At 42.3% G+C, this 19,621-nt stretch overlaps 1 protein-coding gene across 1 annotated transcript in view; it reads left to right on the top strand.

Moving 5' to 3' along the window:
* The window catches only part of TNFAIP8L3 (TNF alpha induced protein 8 like 3), a 46,372-nt gene extending 28,332 nt beyond the window's left edge, over positions 1–18,040 (top strand). Inside the window, exon 2 of the mRNA XM_064668793.1 lies at positions 15,064–18,040. Within this exon, the coding sequence (XP_064524863.1) occupies positions 15,064–15,626 (563 nt within the window). The 3' untranslated portion in view covers positions 15,627–18,040. The remainder of the gene's footprint in view (positions 1–15,063) is intronic.
* Positions 18,041–19,621: the final 1,581 nt, after the last annotated feature.

The following is a 19,621-nucleotide window of genomic DNA, read 5'->3' as shown; positions in this document are numbered from 1 at the left end:
TTCTCTCTTTTGGCTTAAATCATCCTGGGAAACCTCATTAAATTAATAATGACTGTTGGTAAAAGTAAAACAATTATTTTAGAGTATCACTTAGCTTGATGATAGAGTTTATTTAAATGTTCCTGCTACCAGTTCATTCCCTGTGAGCAATACCTATGTTCAGAGCACAAACACTGGATCATCACTGTCTAGGCTCTCTGATGCAAACCCACAGGAACCTCAAGATTATTTTAGTATAAGAAATAACAAGAATGAATGACATGCATAGAGTCATTCCTTTTAAAGACTCCAGTCTCTATTTAAAAGCATAGAAATGTCTCATTTGATCAAAGGCTCTCTGCAGCAGTGATTGCTTTCTGCTCATTCCTTGTGTAATTAGATGTGGATGCCCCTGGGTTATGCTATGGCAACTGCAGCAGCACAGAGCAGGAACTACAGATAGACCTTGTTGCAGGAAAATCTGAACCCTACAAAATGCATGAGTCTTTTTTCTGTAGACAAGCATGTGATAGGGGTTGTTAGACCCACCTGCTAAAGGGAATAGGACCAGTTACCAGCACTGGGGTCCAAGTGACCTGGCCCATCCCTGCCTGAGAAACTCCTCTCTGTGGACATCAGACATGCCACAACTGTTCAAGTCTCACTTCAAGAAAGGAATTTGCATTTTTCTTCATTGTAGAAAAAGTTGAATGGGAAACATAGGATTGGGCAGAATCCATTTTTTTCCTACAGGAGTGATGAGAGCTGAGCAAGAAGTGGATTTTTTCATGCTTCTTCAGGCAGAAAGAACCCAGGAGAGCCTTAGAGCAGGACTAAGATTAATTCTCTAGGAAAGAAGGATTTACCAAGTCCTACAAAGCAGTGAGAGGAAACTAAGTAGTATTCCCCCTCAGGTGCCTGCTAGTCTATCTGAGAAAGTTCCACAGGCTGTTCACTCTTTGAATACCATGTCAAATCCAGGAGAGATAAGAAGGGTCTAAACTCACCCTTGTACTTTCTAGATCAGCCTCAAGAAGCTGCCTATGCTTAGAATGGCTCCAGAAGGACAAGTAAGTTGGTAGTAACTCTGCTTCTTCAGCATGTATCACAGACACTAAAAATTCATGCTGGAGATTACGAAACAGCAACGCTGACCAAATTCCCTTCAGAAGTAGTGGTTGTTTTGGTGAAATGAATTTTTGTTCTTAAGCACAGTTTTTCATCAGCAGTGTGGAATTGTCTATTATTCTATTACCAATAACCAGATACAAAGGCAGCAGTTTTGCTGGCAACTGGAACAGTGAGGTGATAACAACATGTGTGTTGTGCTGCATTTCTTTCTCTTAGTATCAGGCTGGACCTGATTCAGGTCTTTTGGAGTCTCTCTCTAGAGACAGTTGTGTTCAGAAGTTACATTTGTTGTGTTCAGAGGTTACATTTGTTGTATTCAGAAGTTACATTTCTGCATCACCCTGGATATTCAGCTGGATACTTTCAGTATATATGTGGTATCATCACAAATCAACTCAGTACAAATGTGCTCAGAAATTTCACAGAACGGAGACCACGAGGGATGGCACATTTTGCTTATCTGTGTTTGTTGTTGAGGCTTGTCCTTTCAGGGTTTTCTTTAGGTAACATAAAGGCAGTGATTTTTGCTTTTTTTTTCCTCTGTAAATTCAATCCTGACTCATAATAGCTGCAATGTTATATAATGAGGATACATACATACATACATATATACATACATATATATATATATATACCCCACACAACACATTGCTGTTACTCACATGCCTCAAAATAATGAAACAGACCTTCTAAGAACTGTCTTGACTATTTCAGTATTTTTCCAGCATCTTTTCCATTTCTACTTTCCTGAAATAAAGAGTTACTCTCCGAGTGAACTTCTGCGCCAAGGGTGGTCACAGCTGCTGCTGTTAAACTGTTATTATAAACTCCCTGATGACAGCAAAAGCATCCCTGTTATCAGGATATTCCTCCTGGCATGATGTGTTTTGCAGTATGTATACACACAATGAACAAGCTAAAAGTGCAAAACCAGATTATCTTCACTAGCATTTATCCTCTACAGGAGCTCTGGCTGTCAGATATTATTTACGCTGCTTGGGTCAGTTACCTCACTGTGAGGGTATTGGTGCCATGCTTAGTAATTTAATTTAAACCCATAACACGGAAACTGTTGTTTGTAGTCCAGTTTCTCTTCCTTTTTTTTTCCAGTGTAAACTCAGGATTTTTCTTTCATTGCCATAAGACATAAAGACACCAAAAGTTTTGGCAGATACTGTTAATGCAGATTTTGAACCAAGGAGGAACAGAATTGACCTGCAGATCTACATTCCCAAGTTTTCTATATTTCCAGAGGAAATAGTCTTTTGCTTGTACTGTAAGGCTCAGCTTATATTCATTAGCCTAGACTAAGGTTTTCACAATGGTCATCTTTTATGATAGGATTACAGAGGACAAGTCTGGTGGTCTGGTTCATATTGGATAGATAGATATGTATCAGTCTGTGTCTTTTCTTCCACAGGGATGGAAGTCATCACATATTCCATTGTTAGTGTTTTGTGCATCTTGATCAGATGCTTGACCTGACACTATAGTCAAGCAGTGTAGAGCAGATCACTCAAAGGACATAATAAACTCCAAATCAGGCTTCATCTTAAACAAGGTTATAGATCACATCTGGGGCATGAGGCAGCACGTGTGTTCTTCCTACCAGTAAATCCCCAATCAGATGCACAAAAACTTGTAAGAGATGGAGAGCGTGATGAATCCCAGCTGCATTGACCAGCATTAATTTTTCCTTTGGTCAGGAGTTTTCCATTCAGAATCTGGGTTGGCTATCTCCCCAGCAGCTAATCCTCCTCTAGGGACAGAGGGGAGGGAAAAAAAAAAGAAAAAAAAAATTAGTCAAGGATTCTACACAGCCTAATATTCTGCAACTGTAAAAATGTGTTTGGGGTGTTTGTTTTTTTTTCTTTTTAATAACCAGGCAAACAGTAAAGCATTGTTTAGAACAATAAGTAGATGAAGACTCTTCTAGAAGTCTTGTCCTCTTTGGGGAACAACACTAAACAGTAGACCCTTTTTTTTCTTTTTAAGTATTCATGACTTTTGTCTTTTCAGTTTCAGCCTTGCTGTTGTTAAGAAATTATTTTCTACCATTTTCAGACTGAAAACAAAGCATTGTTTTCACCCTGGATCAAAAGTATTGACATACTGAATTTAGATTTTTCTTGTAAAGGTGTGCAGAGCTCTAGGGCTCATGTGTGAGCAGCTATTTCAGTATAGCACATTCTTAATCTGTTCTCTATTGAAGAAGGGGAAAAAAATTGCTAAACTGCAAGGAAAAGGAATTTACTCATTTTCTTGTCACTCAGGAGAAGCAGATGACATTTAAAAATAAAATTATTTTCTGTTTTAAACTTGTAACACCATTAGTTTATTTACAACTATACCACTGAACTAACTCATTGTAGGTGGATTCTACAATATCCATCCTGGTTATAATCAAACAGCAAGCGGGGTTTGTTTCAGCAAGGTCAGAGTGGGATTGTCTGTTGGAAGTCTCTAAGGAAATTGTCAAACTTTTAGTAGGGGAAAAATAATACTTCAAATGAATTAAAAGAAACCAGAGCAGGCACCATTTGGATGGTGATATTATCAGCAGCTCTTACTCAGAAAGGAAGGATGCCCTTAGGTCTTTTATGGACTTGCACAAGCAACATTCCCATCTGGTATTGTGCTGGAGTCATAAAGCTGCAGCAGAGCATCAGCTGACTGGGGCTGGGTGAAACAAAACTGCTTCAACTGGCAATGAAATCCAGCAATGGAATCCTCCCTGCCATGGTGGTGCAGGCACAGCACAGGCCTGCATCCAGAACCTACTGTGTGTGCAAGGGTTTAACCCCTGGGTCAGAAGGGCTGATGTTCTGTGCACCCCACAGTGGGGCACAGAGCAGGGCACAGCCCTGGGGCAGACAGAGCAGGGATGCTCCTCAGGCAGGAGGGGGGACACTGGTAGTGGGAGTGGTGAATTAATCAAGAGCATGTTCTTTACCCCAAAAGACTTCACAAGCTGCAGTAACTCTTTCAGATATCTTGTAGCCCTTTTTTACCTCCTGCATATTTTCAGAATAGGAACTAAAATTTTGGGCTGTAGTTAGTGGTACATTAGGTGCCTTCACAAATCTAGGCCTTTGCTTTCACGGAGGGAGTGAAAACAGTATTTATACACAGTATTTATAACAAGAGACAAGTAGCACCCACATACCTTGTAAGTAATGATGCTGTGACATAGACAATATAACTAAGCATGACTCAAGAGGAGGGGTAAGAAAAACATTTCTTCAGTAAGTGACTTACACACCTGCAGAGTCTCTTCTATCAACAGATTTGGTTTGGGTTTTTTTAGTGGGATTTTTCTATTTGGTTGGGGGGTTTGTTTGGTTTGTTGGGTTTTTTTGGTGGTTGTTGTTGTTGTTTGATCTGTTTAAAAAAAAATCAGTCATAAGCCTCATTTGAAACAAAGAATGTCAAACCTGCTGCAACATGAGGGCCTGATAGAAGCATAAAGGAACTTCTTTAGTGATACTCACATCGTGATCCTCCCTTTCAGCTGTATTATAGCCACAGCTGTGTCTCTGTCAACTATCAAACACCAGGTCCAAATGGGTTATAACCTGTAAGCCCTCACCTTCCATAGCCCTGTGACTAGTAGATGATTTGGAAGCACTAATCAGCATCTTCAAAGTATTTTTTCTTTTATTTAATTAATTCTCTCTAAACACAAAAATAAAGAATAACAATGAGACAATAAATAGTCTATGCTTCAGGTTAATTAAACTTTCTTTTCTTTTCTTATTAGTTTTAAACATGTTCTGATCAGTCTAGAGTGTCTATTCCTGACTTGGGAAAGTGAAGTGCTGTCAGATACTTCTTGCCACTATTATCCTCTTCATCTTCCCCTTATTGGACTTTGTTCTCTGGTATAAACAGTTTGGAAGCATGGCTGGAATTAACTGGAGAAATTCACAGCTCCTCTGGTGTTTTATTTAGGGCCCCAGGGCATGTTTTTCCATTTGTACCTGATCTCTGACATTGTTTTATTCCCCTTCCATCCGTCACCTTCTTAATTCAAAACCAAGTGGTCAAGCAACCAAATACCAAGGTAGGAAAACAATAGCACAGTGTTCATAAAAAGAATATATCCCTCATTTGCCAGATACACAGATACCATTAACTTAAATCAAGCTTCAGTAGTCTTTCTCCTCCACCCTCCACTTCCCTTGGCCTCTCCTCATTTGCACACACCCACACAGGGTGTTACCCCAGCCCTCCCAGCGCTCACACGGCGTCCCTGCACTCAGAGCAAAGAAGACTCAGTACTATTATCAGGGAGTTTGCTTGTTTTTAAAAGACACAAACAAACAAGAAGAGTGAATTACAATTGTGCTTCCCACACCCAAAACGGCCCAGCTTGTCCCAGGGAGGGGAGTATCTGGACAGCATGGCACAGGTGTAGCTCTGTGGTGCTGGATCCTCTCCCTCTGGACTCGGGGAGCTCAGCTCACACAACTGGGCAGCCCACTTGGTCAGCAGCAGCTGGACACCTGCCACAGCTGCAGCCTAGTGTGGGTTCCTTGAAGTTTATTCACCTTGACCTTGTTTAGCAGAAATACTTTTCCCCCTCCCTTTTCTTTCAGCCTCATATTAAGCTACAGGGAAATGTCATCTCAGTTTCACAGCATCTTCAGCCCAGCTACCCTTGGGGTCCCGATTGCTTGCTTTCTCATGGAGTTTTGTACATCCCTGGAGCATAGACGTGGTTATTTTTCATGCTATTCTTAATATATTACAGTCAAAAATAGATTTATTCTATGTAAAAGGCAAGGACATTTTATCTCTGGAGAAAGAGCAGTGTACTGCAACAGCAAGCAATTTGAAGGCACAAAAATAAACCCTCAAAATTTTCTTCCTGAAAGGATGAGAAATGGGTGGGGGAAAAAATAGAAATCGGGGAAGCAGTATCAAATAGCCTGTTCCTTAGCTGCACTTTATCTGTTTAAAGCATACAGATTGCAGGGAGGGCGTGTTTAATATTTAGGGCTGATATTGCCAGGCCTTGCTTTACTAACAGCATATTATTTTGTTCCTACTGGGAATGACGAGCTCCTGCATGCTAAAGAGACTTCTGTGGACGGAATAGAAAGCATTTGAGCTGTAGAAGCACAGGGAAATCTGAACCTCCTGTTAACCAGGAGTGGTGCCTGGGGTAATTGCCAAGCACCAAGCCCACAAAAGTACAGATGCCTCCAAAGCCCTCCTCTTTCCCTCACCCTGCCAGAGGAGGGGGTAAAAGAATACATGGAAAGCCTCATTCATCCTGATCAAAAATCCAAGTCATTCATGAAATAGGACTGAAAGCCCCCAAGTGTGAGTGTCACAGTGTTCAAACACCTCTTCAAGTTTTTGTTCAAAGCAGAATCTACCAGTTTGGAAACTGGTGATGAAGTAACACTGTGAGTAAGATCATTGAAAAAGAGAAGTTGCTACAATAATTGCATCTGGATAAAACAGGACAGCTGCAAGATCTTGAGAGGTTTCACATGACTTGTGAGAGTTTCAGTGGCAAATAATACTTTGGCAGGAAAATCTTTTCTTTCCAGGATAATTTTTATTTTTGTATGGAGGAACGCAATGGTTGAATCCTTTTAAAGAAGCCTATGAGGCTTTTTTCCTTAACAAGATAATTGTTTATCATTCATTATATGCCTGATGCTCCCCCAGAGCTTCTGTCCCATCTAAGCAATAAACAGTCCCTTAGCACTTATCAAAGAACTCGTTACTGTCCTGTTGTGCAAATTACATGGCCAGACATTAAAACAAGCATAATTTTCCTATAGAGATAATCATCATTTTGTTAACTGGATATTTTTGCTACATAGTCCCCATGATAGTTTCTTTTTTCAATGCAAGAAACGTGGTAATTGTGGAGAAGGCAAAGGACACTAAACACAACATGTCAAAGACTGAAGTTAAAGTCTTCAGCAGTTACTGCCCGTGATTGGCTATAGAGCATATAATAAAAAAAAAAGAAGTCACTGACAGTTTGAAGGCCAAAAACTCCTGAACCATACAAGATGTCCCCTAGTGCCACCAAAGTGTGGTCTGTTGGGCTTGGTGAGCTGTCCATTCTTAAGTGAGACCCTGCTGTAGTGTTTTGGGTATGTCAGCATGCCTCTTTACTCTAAACGACTTCTTTTTACCAAAACTAGCATTTAAAAAAACATACTGATACAATCATAGACACCTGTCTCAAAATACAAGAACAGGATTAATAGGTCATTGCAACAGATAGTAACCAATCCTCCCTCATCAAAATCTGCTGTCAGTGTGGAGGGTTTTTGTCTTGAGTGTCAGGCAGAGCTAAATCAGAATTTTCTTGGGCAGGGTCATTCAATCTTTTCAATGTATATTGCCCATCAGCATAATGAGCTGACGTTGAAAGACTTCAAACTGTGTATAAAATACAGTGGTCAGTTTAACAAAACCTCTTTTAGTTGCACAGTAAAGCTTAGAAACCCAAATACCACAGTGTTTTACTATCACTCCTGGCAGACGGACTTGCAGCTCCTGAGCAGTTTCAGATAAGAGCAAAGCCTTGCTCCCACTTCACACATGTACCCTGGGGTGCTGTGTAAGCAAGCTCTGCATCATTTACACTCGCTGCCAGTTGCCAAGAGCTAACCAGATGTGTTCGCTGCCTTGGCAGAGCCTCCCCACACACTGCGAAATTGGCGTGAAAAGTTGAAAACGAACACTTGAAAGTCACTCCGCAGAGATGCTGTTCTCTGGGCTGCAGCCTGGTTCAGGCTTTGGTCCTGATATATGTTATCAGGTTAATAAAATTAAGAGCTTTAGTAGCCACTTCCAAAGAGGTGAGTGCTGCCTGTGTGTGCCAACTGGTCCCTGGCAGGCTGGACCCGGGACTGGGTCCTCACCAAAGCAGCTGCTGCCTGGTACAGCCGCTGGGTTTGTGGGACACAACACAGAGATGATCCTCACTGAGCCCTTTTGTCAGGGAGTGGTTTCCTCTCTCACAAGCTGGATGTGAGCTTTCAGGATATGACCAAGTGCAGTGTCTCATTTGTAATGTCAAATAGCAGCCGTACAGAATCACAGCATGGTGTCAGCTGTGCCACATATCCTAGGGAGTGCCTGTGAAGGTTTCCACACCGTGGGCCAGGCTCAGCTCTGGGACAGTGCTGTCATCCAGACACCACTCGCCAGCTATTGCCTTCAGACACAGGAGAAGAACACACCAGTGTAGTTCAATTCCCAGCCAGCTACTGGGGGCAGCAGGAGGAAAGCTCAGCCAGCCCCTTTCTTGGCAACTCCAGCAGAGCTGATGGAAACTGCAGCTGAGCTCCTCTTCCCTGGATAAGTTCCTGGAGGCATTACCCAGAGGAGGACAACAGTTTAACTGCTCAGTCTGCACAGCTACTCTTTACAGAAGGGGCCCCCCACCCTACCATCACCTCCACCAGGTATTGAAAGGCAACTCCAGTATGTAGCAATAATATAGTACTAGTGTAGTAAATGCCAGATTCAAGCCAGCTGCTGAAATAAGACTATCCATCGCAGTCTCCAGTCTGTAGGTTCCCAGACAGTGCTTTTTTTGCAGCATAATTGCTGCTCATCTAAAGCACTAAAAGGGAAAAACGGTCTCTTTTCCATTCAGTCATGTTCCCTCTGTACAGGGCCATTTCTGCCATTTCCAGCATGTCCAAGTTTTGCTTTCAGATGTTTGGATACTGGTACATTCTCCCAGGTCGTATAATTATCAGTCTGTAATCTCCTGTTCCACTGCGGATATGAGCAACCCTTTTATGTTCACAGTAACAATTTTGAAGTGTTAAAGTTTGAGCACTGGGCCCCCGGTGCTTACACATGTTTAAATTGGCCCTCCCTGAAAGCTGATATATTCCATCTGGTCTATTGGATGTCTTGGCTTAAAGTTACTGGAAACACTGAATGTTTCTTCTGCAGTGATCCTGTAGCTGTCCAAGAGTAATACACTCACAGCTCATGCCCAGGCTGCTCAGGACTAAAACACTATGGGAGAAGTGCTTTCAGAGGACTTTTTTTCCTGTCTGCTTTTAGAGCTATTTTGAAATCTGAAGTTCTGCAGTTCGCTTTTCTAATCAATCTTATAACATGTAAGTGATACTTGAAGGATAAATAAAACACACACATTTGCAGCTCATTACTGCTAACGTTTCGCCTGAATGCTACAAATTAAGCAACATGATTTTTTTGTATTTATGTCAAGAAAAAGAACCATTACAAGTAACTCTATGTTATAATGAAACAAGCTGCCACCCCACTTAATTATCAACACCAGCAGCAACACTGGATTAGCCATTCAGATATCCGCTGTAAGAGCTTCACAATACAGCTGCCTCATTGATGTTCTTCCTCATTGGCATTCCCAGACTCTCCAGACTCAGGGGCAGGTATATCACCAAATTAAAAGAGAGAGATACATTCAAACTGGGTCACAGAAGTCATTAAAACAGTCCATTCCTACAACAATTTCCACGGCCCAGCTATCTCACACTGTAGCAGACTCTGAGAGCATGCCTGGCCCTTGGCTTAGTCCACCTCCCACAAGCCTGAGCAACTGCTTGCAGCTGGAGAGGAGCCCACATCTCCAGCAGCATTGCTGACTCCTTAAAGCCTGTCTTTTGCTGCAGAAGCTGTGTTGCATTTTAAAAGTGAAGATTCAGGGGTATTAAAAATATTTTAGCCTCTTCATCATCTTTACTTTCTTATGCATTTCCGTCTTTTTCTGTTAAGATTCAGCCCTTTGCTTGCTTACAGTACAGCTGGAGCACAGGTGCAAGGACCTTTTCTGGTTCCCATCACCTCCCCTTCCTGCCAGGCTGCAGGAGCCCTCTGCAGTCCTGCAGCCTCTTCATGTTTTTATCTCAAACCTTTAACTTAAAACAGCTCAACTCACCTCTCCAGGATGTTCTCAAGATAACTCAGTGCCCCCTACATGTACATCACTTGCTGGAAAACACAGCCACCAGCAGCTGCTGGGAGATGGAGTTATGCTCACAGTGTAGGTGGGAAATAAGGAACATCTCCACATGTGTCTCGCTTTAGAGTAGATGAAGTCAATGGCTGAGGTAACTCATTACCCAGTACAAGCTGCAGCAGGCACTGGGGTAACAACTGCCTGTCTGGTATAACCACACAGGTGCCACAAAGCCAAAGAAATTCCTTTTGTGTCCCTTCTCTCCAAGCCAGCCTGCTAATACAATAAAAAATGCACTGGACAAACTCCCCAGAAACTCTTCAGATTAACTCCCTCTCTCTCCATTTTTGTGGTCAAGCCACACTCCCTCCAGAGTTCACTTCAACATGACTTTTAGCCATTTGCCAGGGGAGAAAATATCCTGGCTGCAAAATGGTATTACGGCTTTGACTAAGTGGCTGACTGGGAGAAAAATGGATTCATGTGCTCGAGGGGGTTGTTTCCATGTCCTCATAATTGCTCTCAGCCAACGTCGACCATGCTCTCCCCTGGGCATGGTGGGAGCATCTTCTGGTTGACTGGTTTTGCCGTGTTGTTTTGTACAGAGTGGCTGAATGGGTATTTACATGAAAATAGTATTGCTGAGTATTTAGTTCTGACCATTTTGTACTTGGTACAGCCATCTGCAATCAAAATATTTCGAGAATATTACAGATGTTCTTGCATTTCAGTCTCAAAAACTCCTAAAATATAAAACTCTTACATCTGCTTGCTGAAGTTGCCAAACTTTTTCCGCACTTCTGTTATTAAGCAACTCTGTTATTAAGCAATCCTGTTATTAAGTTTAGTGGATGTGAGACATCTTTGTCATGTTCAGCACCGTGTGCCAGAAGCTGGGCAGTCACTGGTGGGGAGTGGTGTGTCCTGGGCACAGGGAGCCTCTCCCCTTCCTCCTGCCCACAGCTGGGCATGTGCCATCCCCTCTGTGGGCATCACAGCAGGGGAAACACAGGGCTGAAGAGTTGCACTTCTTGAAGGGTGGAAGATTGCTGTAGGATCAACCCCATCACAAGGGGCTTTTTAAATAGCTTTTATCATACATAGCTCTCTAGATGACAGAGAGAGGGCGAGAGCAGATCTGAAGCAGAACTGGCCCTTCCTTCGGTAAAAACTAGGATGTCATATTTTCTATAATGGAAGCTAATCATTACCCAACAAAGCCGTATGCTTGGCGGGTGGTTTTTCATTTTTAGCTTTGGTGTAATGTTCCTGAAAGCTAATAGCATCTATAATGTTGTTGCTGATTTGTTTTGCTGTATGAAAGAAAGCAGAAAATAGAATTGCTGTATGTAGGAGGTGAAGATGTATTTTGTGTAGTGAGCAATGTGCTGCAGTAAGAAAAGGCTGCCACAGTAAACCTGCTGTCCCCACGAAAGCCTGAACGTAATCATGTGGCTTAAACACTTGTGATCTTTGAAAGGCAAGGCGTCACCTGGGTGTCTGGGCACGATGTGGTTTTGCAGGCAGGAATCCAGGCAATCCATCCAAACAGCCTCTCTCATTCTCCAATGCACCCTGAATTTAAGTGAAGCTGAGCAAAGCCGAGCACAGCCTTTGAGAGCAGCCCCAACGCTGCTGTCTGGGCTGCACAAATGGGCTGATGGCTGTAGTCTGCCCTCATCCCATCACACACACAGGTCTGACCCCAGCAGCAGGCGCTCAGGCAGCTGGAGGCCAGGACAAAGCTCTGCAGAGCGCCCACCCTGGCAGCTTGGAATGCACCCCTTGTCCTCCTCCTGAGCTTCTCAGCAGTTCTCTGACGTGGTGGAGGGATCACGGCAGTGGCTGCAGCTTCTGTATTTATCAGAACACCACAGTATGCTACAGATCTGTGTCCCCACCAAGCCTCTCCTGCCTGGAACTGTCGACTGGGATGGAGCACATGATTACCAGCTACTACAGATTGTACAGTACAGAGAGCAGCACAGATCATGGAAGGAGTCGGGAGAAAGCATAAAGTATTTGGATCTGCCTGGTTTCTGAGGGCTGGCTTGGCTTGGAAGCTAGAGATGCCATGGTAGGATTGGCTGGAGAGACAGGAGCACAAAGTGGGGAGGGGGCCAGAGCAGGGATAGGAGGCATGAAATTGGGGTCCTGGTTTAAGTAAGGAGAGGAAGAGCTACAAGAGGAGGGGGAGGATATAGCACAGTTGGTTAGAGCATGGTGCTAACACCAGGGTTGTGGGTTTGATCCCCATATGGGCTAGTCACTTCAGAGCTGGACTCGATGATCCTTGTGGGTCCCTTCCAGCTCAGAATATTCTATGAGATCTGTGTGTGTCAAACTCTGTTTAAAAGGTAAGAGACTTTCAGATCACTACACAGATGAATTCAGTACCTGGATATTTCAGTACCTGTGAAATTACTAGGAAAGGAGAATATACTGATGTTTAGCAGCTCCAGTGCAATAACAGATTTCTTTATTTTACTTCTAGAAAGATGAGGAGCTCAGTCTCATGATGTTAAATAGCAGATTCCACACTTGGGAATTGCCATGGAAAAACACTTCAGCCTTAAGATTCAGTTAAACTCAGCCTGATGCTTTCTGTCTGTGCTGCCCCTTTCATAGCCTGCACCTTTCACTGGGAGCTGTGTCATCGTCATCTGAGCTACCAGACCCAAAGGTGTCATGGGGAAACAAACCCACCTTTGAAGATCACACTCCATTCAGTTTTGTGGGTGAGAGAGCCAGGACTTTGAAGAGAGAAACATACATCAGAACCATGCTTTATTTCATGCCAGACAACCCTCACTTCTAATAACTTTATTAGAAGATTTTACGTGCTAATTTAGCATTTAAGTTTGTCTCAGAGATCACACAGATGGGAGGACAACTGGATGAGTGTGTGTTTCAGAAGGTGGTTGTGCTGGTCCTGGGTCCCCCAGTGATGCCCTGGTGTCCCAAAACCATGGGGTGTGTGATGGGGAATGTGGTGCTTTGCTCAAGATGACTGCTGGCTTTGCTTCGAGCTGCAGAAGTGCCACAGCTCTGCAGAGCTCTCCCTGCAGCCTGAGCCAAGCTGGGCTCTCACCTGGTGAACGTGACACAGAGACTGAAGTGTCATGAACTTCAGCAAAATTAATATTCTAAAAATCTACTGCAATTATATTCAGGTTTTGATCAAAACAGACACTGAACAACTGCATCCACTTGATTAATAGAAACACTTACTACAGAAACAGACACTAACAATCTACCATTTTACTGTGTCAAATGCACATAATTATTCATCATGGATACTATTTATATACCCACGTACTGCTAAGTGAAAGAATGCTTTCATCCTGGTTTTATCATTTCTAGATTAAATCACAGTTTTTCTATTTCCTTCAGACAGCAGCTCAGCCCCACAATTTTCTCTCCAAATGACAGGCAATTCTTTTAAGCACATTGAATTATTTTTTCCAGGTGGTGGTTCACTTGAAATTAAATGTTACTCTTTCAACATTGCTCTGCAGTACAGCTGTAGCACACAAAGAAAGATGACAACTTTAATATTCCAGCTAACTTGAAAATCAGGATTTAAACAGAGGACTTTAAATTCAGAGCGTTACTTATTTGAAGTGTGCTGGCAACCAGCATCTCTTTTTCCCCTCACACAGGGGTGGAGGGAGCACAGGGAGGAAGGAGAGGCTGCCATGGGTCAGACTGTGCCACGAGCACCAGCAGACAGCGGCTGCACTGCGGGGTGACAGTGTTCATGGGCTGAGGATTGGAAAGGGCCTTGGAGCTCACTCCACCAGCTTAAGACTCACTCAGGCTCCACAATCAAATCAGTACTGGAAGAGTTGATTTTTATTGTCATTTTTAATCCCTTAGTGGTTTGATTTCCCAGTGGCTGGTGAGCAGAGCAAGGTCTCCAGCTGGCAGGGAAACAAGGGCCCCTCCTTTGCATGAGCAGATACTGAGAGGAGATGTGAGGAAAAGGTGAGGAAGGTGTCTCGTACCAAAGAGGCCACTCTGCCATCACTCGGAACTCACCAGCTGTACACCCAATACACACACTCATCACTGCTTGGCTGCAATGACAAAGTGCCCTTTGATCCAACAGAGACTTCACTTCCCCAGTATTAACCTGGCTGATTATTTCATATCCATATTTCCTTTACTTTGTCCATGTAGGTCCAGTTAGAAGCCAACATTATTGTGAAAAACAGAGGAAGGTCAAATTAATCTGTACCAAGCACTAGAGAGACTCACGGGATAAAGCCCAGCAGGAGTAGCCTTGTGCTGGGGTGCTCTGCTGAGTGAAACTTGCACAGATGGGTAAAAGATAAAAAATCCAAGATAATTATTTGATAAATGTAGAGCAAATAGCTCAGGTATTTTTGTCTAGCAGTAATCACATGCACAGAAGCACCAATGTTTCACAAAAATCACATTCTGTAATTTCGCAAATTGGTAACAAAAGGGGAAGGAATTATTATTACTAGAGATCAAGGCAAAATAAATCCTTGCTTACGGATCTGCTTTATTAGCCCTTATGTGAGATGCTGCTTAGCATAACTGTGGCACAACAGTGCCTCCCAATGACCAAAGTGTAACTCTCTCAGGTTCATATATTGCTTGTCAGTGTCTCATTTTGCTTGTCTCTGATATTTTATGCATTATTTTGACCACAGCATCTCAGCAGATCTCTCTGCTAAGAAAGCGTTAATATTGAACTTCAAAATTAAAAGACTATCAAAGTATCAGCATAGATATCCCCTGCCAGAATATTCTGTTCTTTATGTGCAAGCAAATAAAGTGATAGCAAGACCTGAAACATGGCTATCTAAAACCCCAAGGATACCTGAAAATAATGTGTTGGAAGTGTTCCTGCTACTGCAGTCATGACTATATGTCAGTTAATCAGTGTCTCAGTTAAGCACGTAGGTACTATTTTTCTTAATTGATTGCAAAAATAATTCAACAAATAAAATAAACGTTTTCTCTTTTTTTCTATCCCAAACCAGGTCCTGATTATTTCAGTTCCAAGAATCTTGCATTGCAAGCCCAGAAAAAGATCCTGAGTAAAATGGCAACCAAAACCATGGCTAACATGCTGATCGATGACACAAGCAGTGAAATCTTCGATGAGCTGTACAAAGTAACGAAGGAACACACAAGAAACAAAAAGGAAGCCCATAAAATTATGAAAGACCTGATTAAAGTGGCAATAAAAATCGGGATCCTCTATCGAAACAATCAGTTCAACCAAGAAGAGCTGGAGATCGTAGACAAGTTCAGGAAGAAGCTGAACCAAACTGCCATGACAATCGTCAGCTTCTACGAGGTAGAGTACACTTTTGACAGGAATGTGCTTGCAGAACTTCTCAATGAGTGTAAAGATCTTGTGCATGAACTCGTAGGTCGACACCTGACCCCGCGGTCCCACGGGCGCATCAACCACGTCTTCAACCACTTCGCGGACGTGGAGTTTCTAACTGCCCTGTACAGCCTGGATGGGGATTGTCGGCCATACCTCAAAAAGATCTGCAACGGCATCAACAAACTACTTGATGAGAAGGTTCTCTGAAACTACGCTCAGAAGCAAGAAACCAAACAAAAACTTCTCTCTAGGACTGGCCACCCTTCATGAGCCGTGGTAGGCAAGCGAGCTTCCTTCCCATCAGTCTTACTACAGCCCCACAGGGTCCAGAAAGTGCTCACCAGGCTCATGATGAAGTGGAAAACTTAAATCAGAAAGCTATCAATTTAACGTTTTGTTCAGATAATTTAGTCTTTCTCAAGGAGCAGAGTGAACAAGGCTGCTGATACGTGTTGTTCAGAAAGAGATTGCTATACCCCAGGATCTTGCTAGCTTTGTGTTCAAGGCTGAACACAAGAAAAGACAGGAAACTCACATGCATGGCTATGTAAAAATAGACAGGTGAAGGCAAGAGCAACGCATGGAATTTATTCCCAGGCCCTTGGTGCATATATTTTTATTATTTCCACAATACCTGAAAAAGCTTTGACAGAAAGTAAGGCTGTAGTGGATTGAGTTCACTCCTTTCAAAGGGATCAGGAATTAATACGAGAAGACCTCTCTTAATTTAAATGGTATGTAAATCTAATAGGGGAATAACAAATCATACAAACTGAGTAGAAGTGGGAGACAATTTAAAGAACTGCTCTAGGAAGCAATATTTTCATCAGAGTTTTGTTTTATACCTGCTAATAGAAGGTTTCATTTTAATCTTGAAAATTAGCTCAGTGGTTGAAGCTCAAAGGTGACCAGAAAACTAAAGCAGTCCAGCAGTTCCCCCACGCTCAGGGTTTGTGTATTGGGTACCATCAGGCAAGTTTAGGCTGAAGGTTGTGCTGCTCTTTGTGCTCTTACTGTTCTGCCTGACAGAATAAAATACTCTTTGTGAAGATTTTGACATTCCCTTGTGAGAAGCACAACGGACACCATTTCCATCCCGTCCTCAACGTATTCAGCCTCAATACCACTCGTGGTTTAATGTGCCCATGACATTTGTGCCTACAGTAATCAGAGGTGGGATATAACAGGATGCCCATCCACTCTTCTTGCAGTGCCTCTGAGAGTAGCATATCCACAGTAGCTAAGTGAGAGCAGCCTTAGTGACTCTGGTGAGCTTCTGGAATGAGTTTTGTTCTGAATGTTTTCAGTGGCTTTTTTTTTTTTAATGTTTTCAAGCTGAAAACATTTTGCCAAGAAAGAGTGGGGTTTGTACAGTCCCTTTAGGATGAAGGGAGGATGGGAGCAGAGCAGATACACCAGCTTTGCCACTTGTAGAATCTGGGTAGGTGCTGACTGACCCAGAGTAAAGGAAGCATGTTCAGAAATCTCTCCTCTCCTTGCCTTCTGCATCTTAATCTCCTGCTCTAGCTCCTGACACTGCAGCATCAGGTACCTTCTCCTTTCATCTGGCACAGAGAGCAGAAAATGCCATTATCTAGAGGTAACACCTTCCCTTTCATGTATATATAATACAGAGATGCATGTACTTGAAATTTGACAAAGACAAGAAAATATATATGAAAGCCATTTCTCTTTTAGGGAAGCTTACAGGGTTGATCACTCACTAAGATAAGAAAAAAATATTTCATTTAAACTCTTGAATACTATGGTGGTAGAGAAAACTGTTCAAAAACTTTGTTATTCTTCTGTCTTTCCTCGCCCCAGATATTTTATCTCTTGCAACAACAGTTTTTACTATCACACCTTATTCAGTTGAGAACACACATACCCGGGTCACATATTCACTTGGGTTGTGCTAGATGGATTTGTATCTGTTCCCAGAACTCATTTGAACCACTGTAAAAATGAAAGACAGTAGCAGAGCAGTTTGTAACAATGTATATTTTCCCCACCTATTTCCTTTAACCATAAAAAGTGTATTTAGTAGCAGTGAAGGTGGACAACTCCTTTGCAAAACAGCAGTGAAATACCAACAGTTGGGGTTGCAAGTTCAGCCATGTGCAGAGCCATATTTACATGCACATTACCTGCATTTCTTCCAAGCACGTACTTGTCAAATGATGCTTTTGAACAGTATTTATCGTATCCAATGCTCCTGTCCCAGTGCACACACGTCAGATTTTGCGTGTTTCATCTGTGGCAAACAAATTTAAGTTCTTTTTTTGAAAGCCAGAAAAAGAGATTATTCAACATTCAAGATGTCCAAAGGAAAGATATAGCCTGTATCTGTGACTTTTTGTGTGTTGCAAGTATCAATATTCAGATTCTGGTATTTTAGACGCACCAGCTGAACATCTGTTGTTTTATTTATAAATAATCTGAGTAGCCTTAAAGGAAGAGGTGTTTTTAAGTATTTCTCATACTTGCACATCCTGTATATTCATTGTTTACTTTTGTAGCTTGGTATGTAATAACATTGCTAAAATATGGGCAATGTTCAGGTCACCTTAAGTATATTATGTATTATCACATTTGTGGATTAAAAATGTGTGATTACTGCCTTTTTTGTTTCCTTTTGATTCATTTATTCTAAAATCCCTATTGCATCACACACACCCAACACCAACACGTGTCAGCAGCAAACAGAATTTCTGTTTTTCCCCAATGTCCTCCAGCACTTGAGCTACCAAACGATGCTGGCTCAGTGTGTTTAGTGGAGCAGCCCCATCACTGAGCTCAGAAATTCCCTCATAAGCCACAGGGAGGAACTGGCACAGACTTCTTGCCTTCAGGTACCACTTCTCCCTGGGCTCAGCCTGAGCCGGTGCCTGGAACAGACACGAGCAGCCTGAGGCAGGGGCAGAGCACGTTGCAGGCCAAGATCTCACTATCCTTCTTGCAAGTACCTTCTTGAAAGTTTCCCATGATGTATTTAGCTCAGTTTAGCTCCATGTGATTTAAACTACATGGAAGACACATCCCTGGCAGATTTCAAAGCTGTGCCCTAAACATGGAGGTGCTAGAACCTACCAGAATGTTTTAACAACAGCAGGCACATATTCTCCCATCCTTATTCCCAGAAAAAGCAAACTGCTTTGGCTGAAGGAGCTCAGGATTTGCAAACAACTCACACAGCAATTATACTGAAAGCAATTAAAGGTTGGCACAAAGAGAAAACTGACAACTACCTTAAAATCTGAGTTTAAAGCAATCTTCCTAAGTGGTGCTTTGAACCTCCCTGCTGGTGAAGCATTGCTGTCAAGTTAATTTTATGAATCATATCATGGCAGGACACAATATTCTTTGCTTCATCACTGCCAGCTTTATGTAATAAAGAGAAAAATGTTAATGTTCAAGAAACTCTCATGGGAGTGACCACTTCTGGCACTCTAACGAAAGGGTCCCTGTACCACTGAGCAGCACTTCACACTGAACATGTGACCTGATTTGTGCTAGAGAAATGCTCTTACAGAAGGGCACATAAATAGCTGACCCTGAAGAGAACCAAGAAGTAAAGCACAATTAACTCTTACCACAGCAACTGAAATGCAAAAGCAACTTTTACCTGGATGACTTAAGTGGATCTATTTCTGTTTTTACATAAATCAATGCCAGAAAGAGACAATGCACAGTCTTACCCACAAAGAAAAAGATAATACAGCTTTTTAGGCTGAAAAACTACTGGTGGGATTCTATAGGAGATAAACACCTTTCCAATATTTAGAAACCATCAGACAATGTAATTTATGAGCTATTCACAAGTACAGGAAAACCTCAAGATAGTGCCACCCATTACACAAATTTACTCTTCTAGGTCCTTAAAGGATGAGGAGGATTTGGGAATACCTAGCAGAAAGTAATGTAACACAAGAGATTTGACCTATATTTAGGAAAATACCCTACCTCATATTGCCATGCTGCACTGCTGTCCATTTTCCTACCAAAGTATTTGTTTCATTAAAAATATCTGAAAATACTTGGGGTAAGGAAGGAGAAGCTGACAAAACAGTTGGAATATGGATCCAATATAATCACTAACCTGTTAATTCCCAGATGTTCAGAACTCCAAGCTGCCCATGGCACACAGCAGTAAAAGAGTGAGGCATCCTGGTACCCAGGGTTTGGTCCGAACGTTGTTAACC

The sequence above is a fragment of the Pseudopipra pipra genome, chromosome 12, assembly GCF_036250125.1.
Source record: "Pseudopipra pipra isolate bDixPip1 chromosome 12, bDixPip1.hap1, whole genome shotgun sequence".
Classification (NCBI taxonomy): domain Eukaryota; kingdom Metazoa; phylum Chordata; class Aves; order Passeriformes; family Pipridae; genus Pseudopipra; species Pseudopipra pipra.
This window is presented reverse-complemented; position numbering and strand designations above follow the sequence as displayed.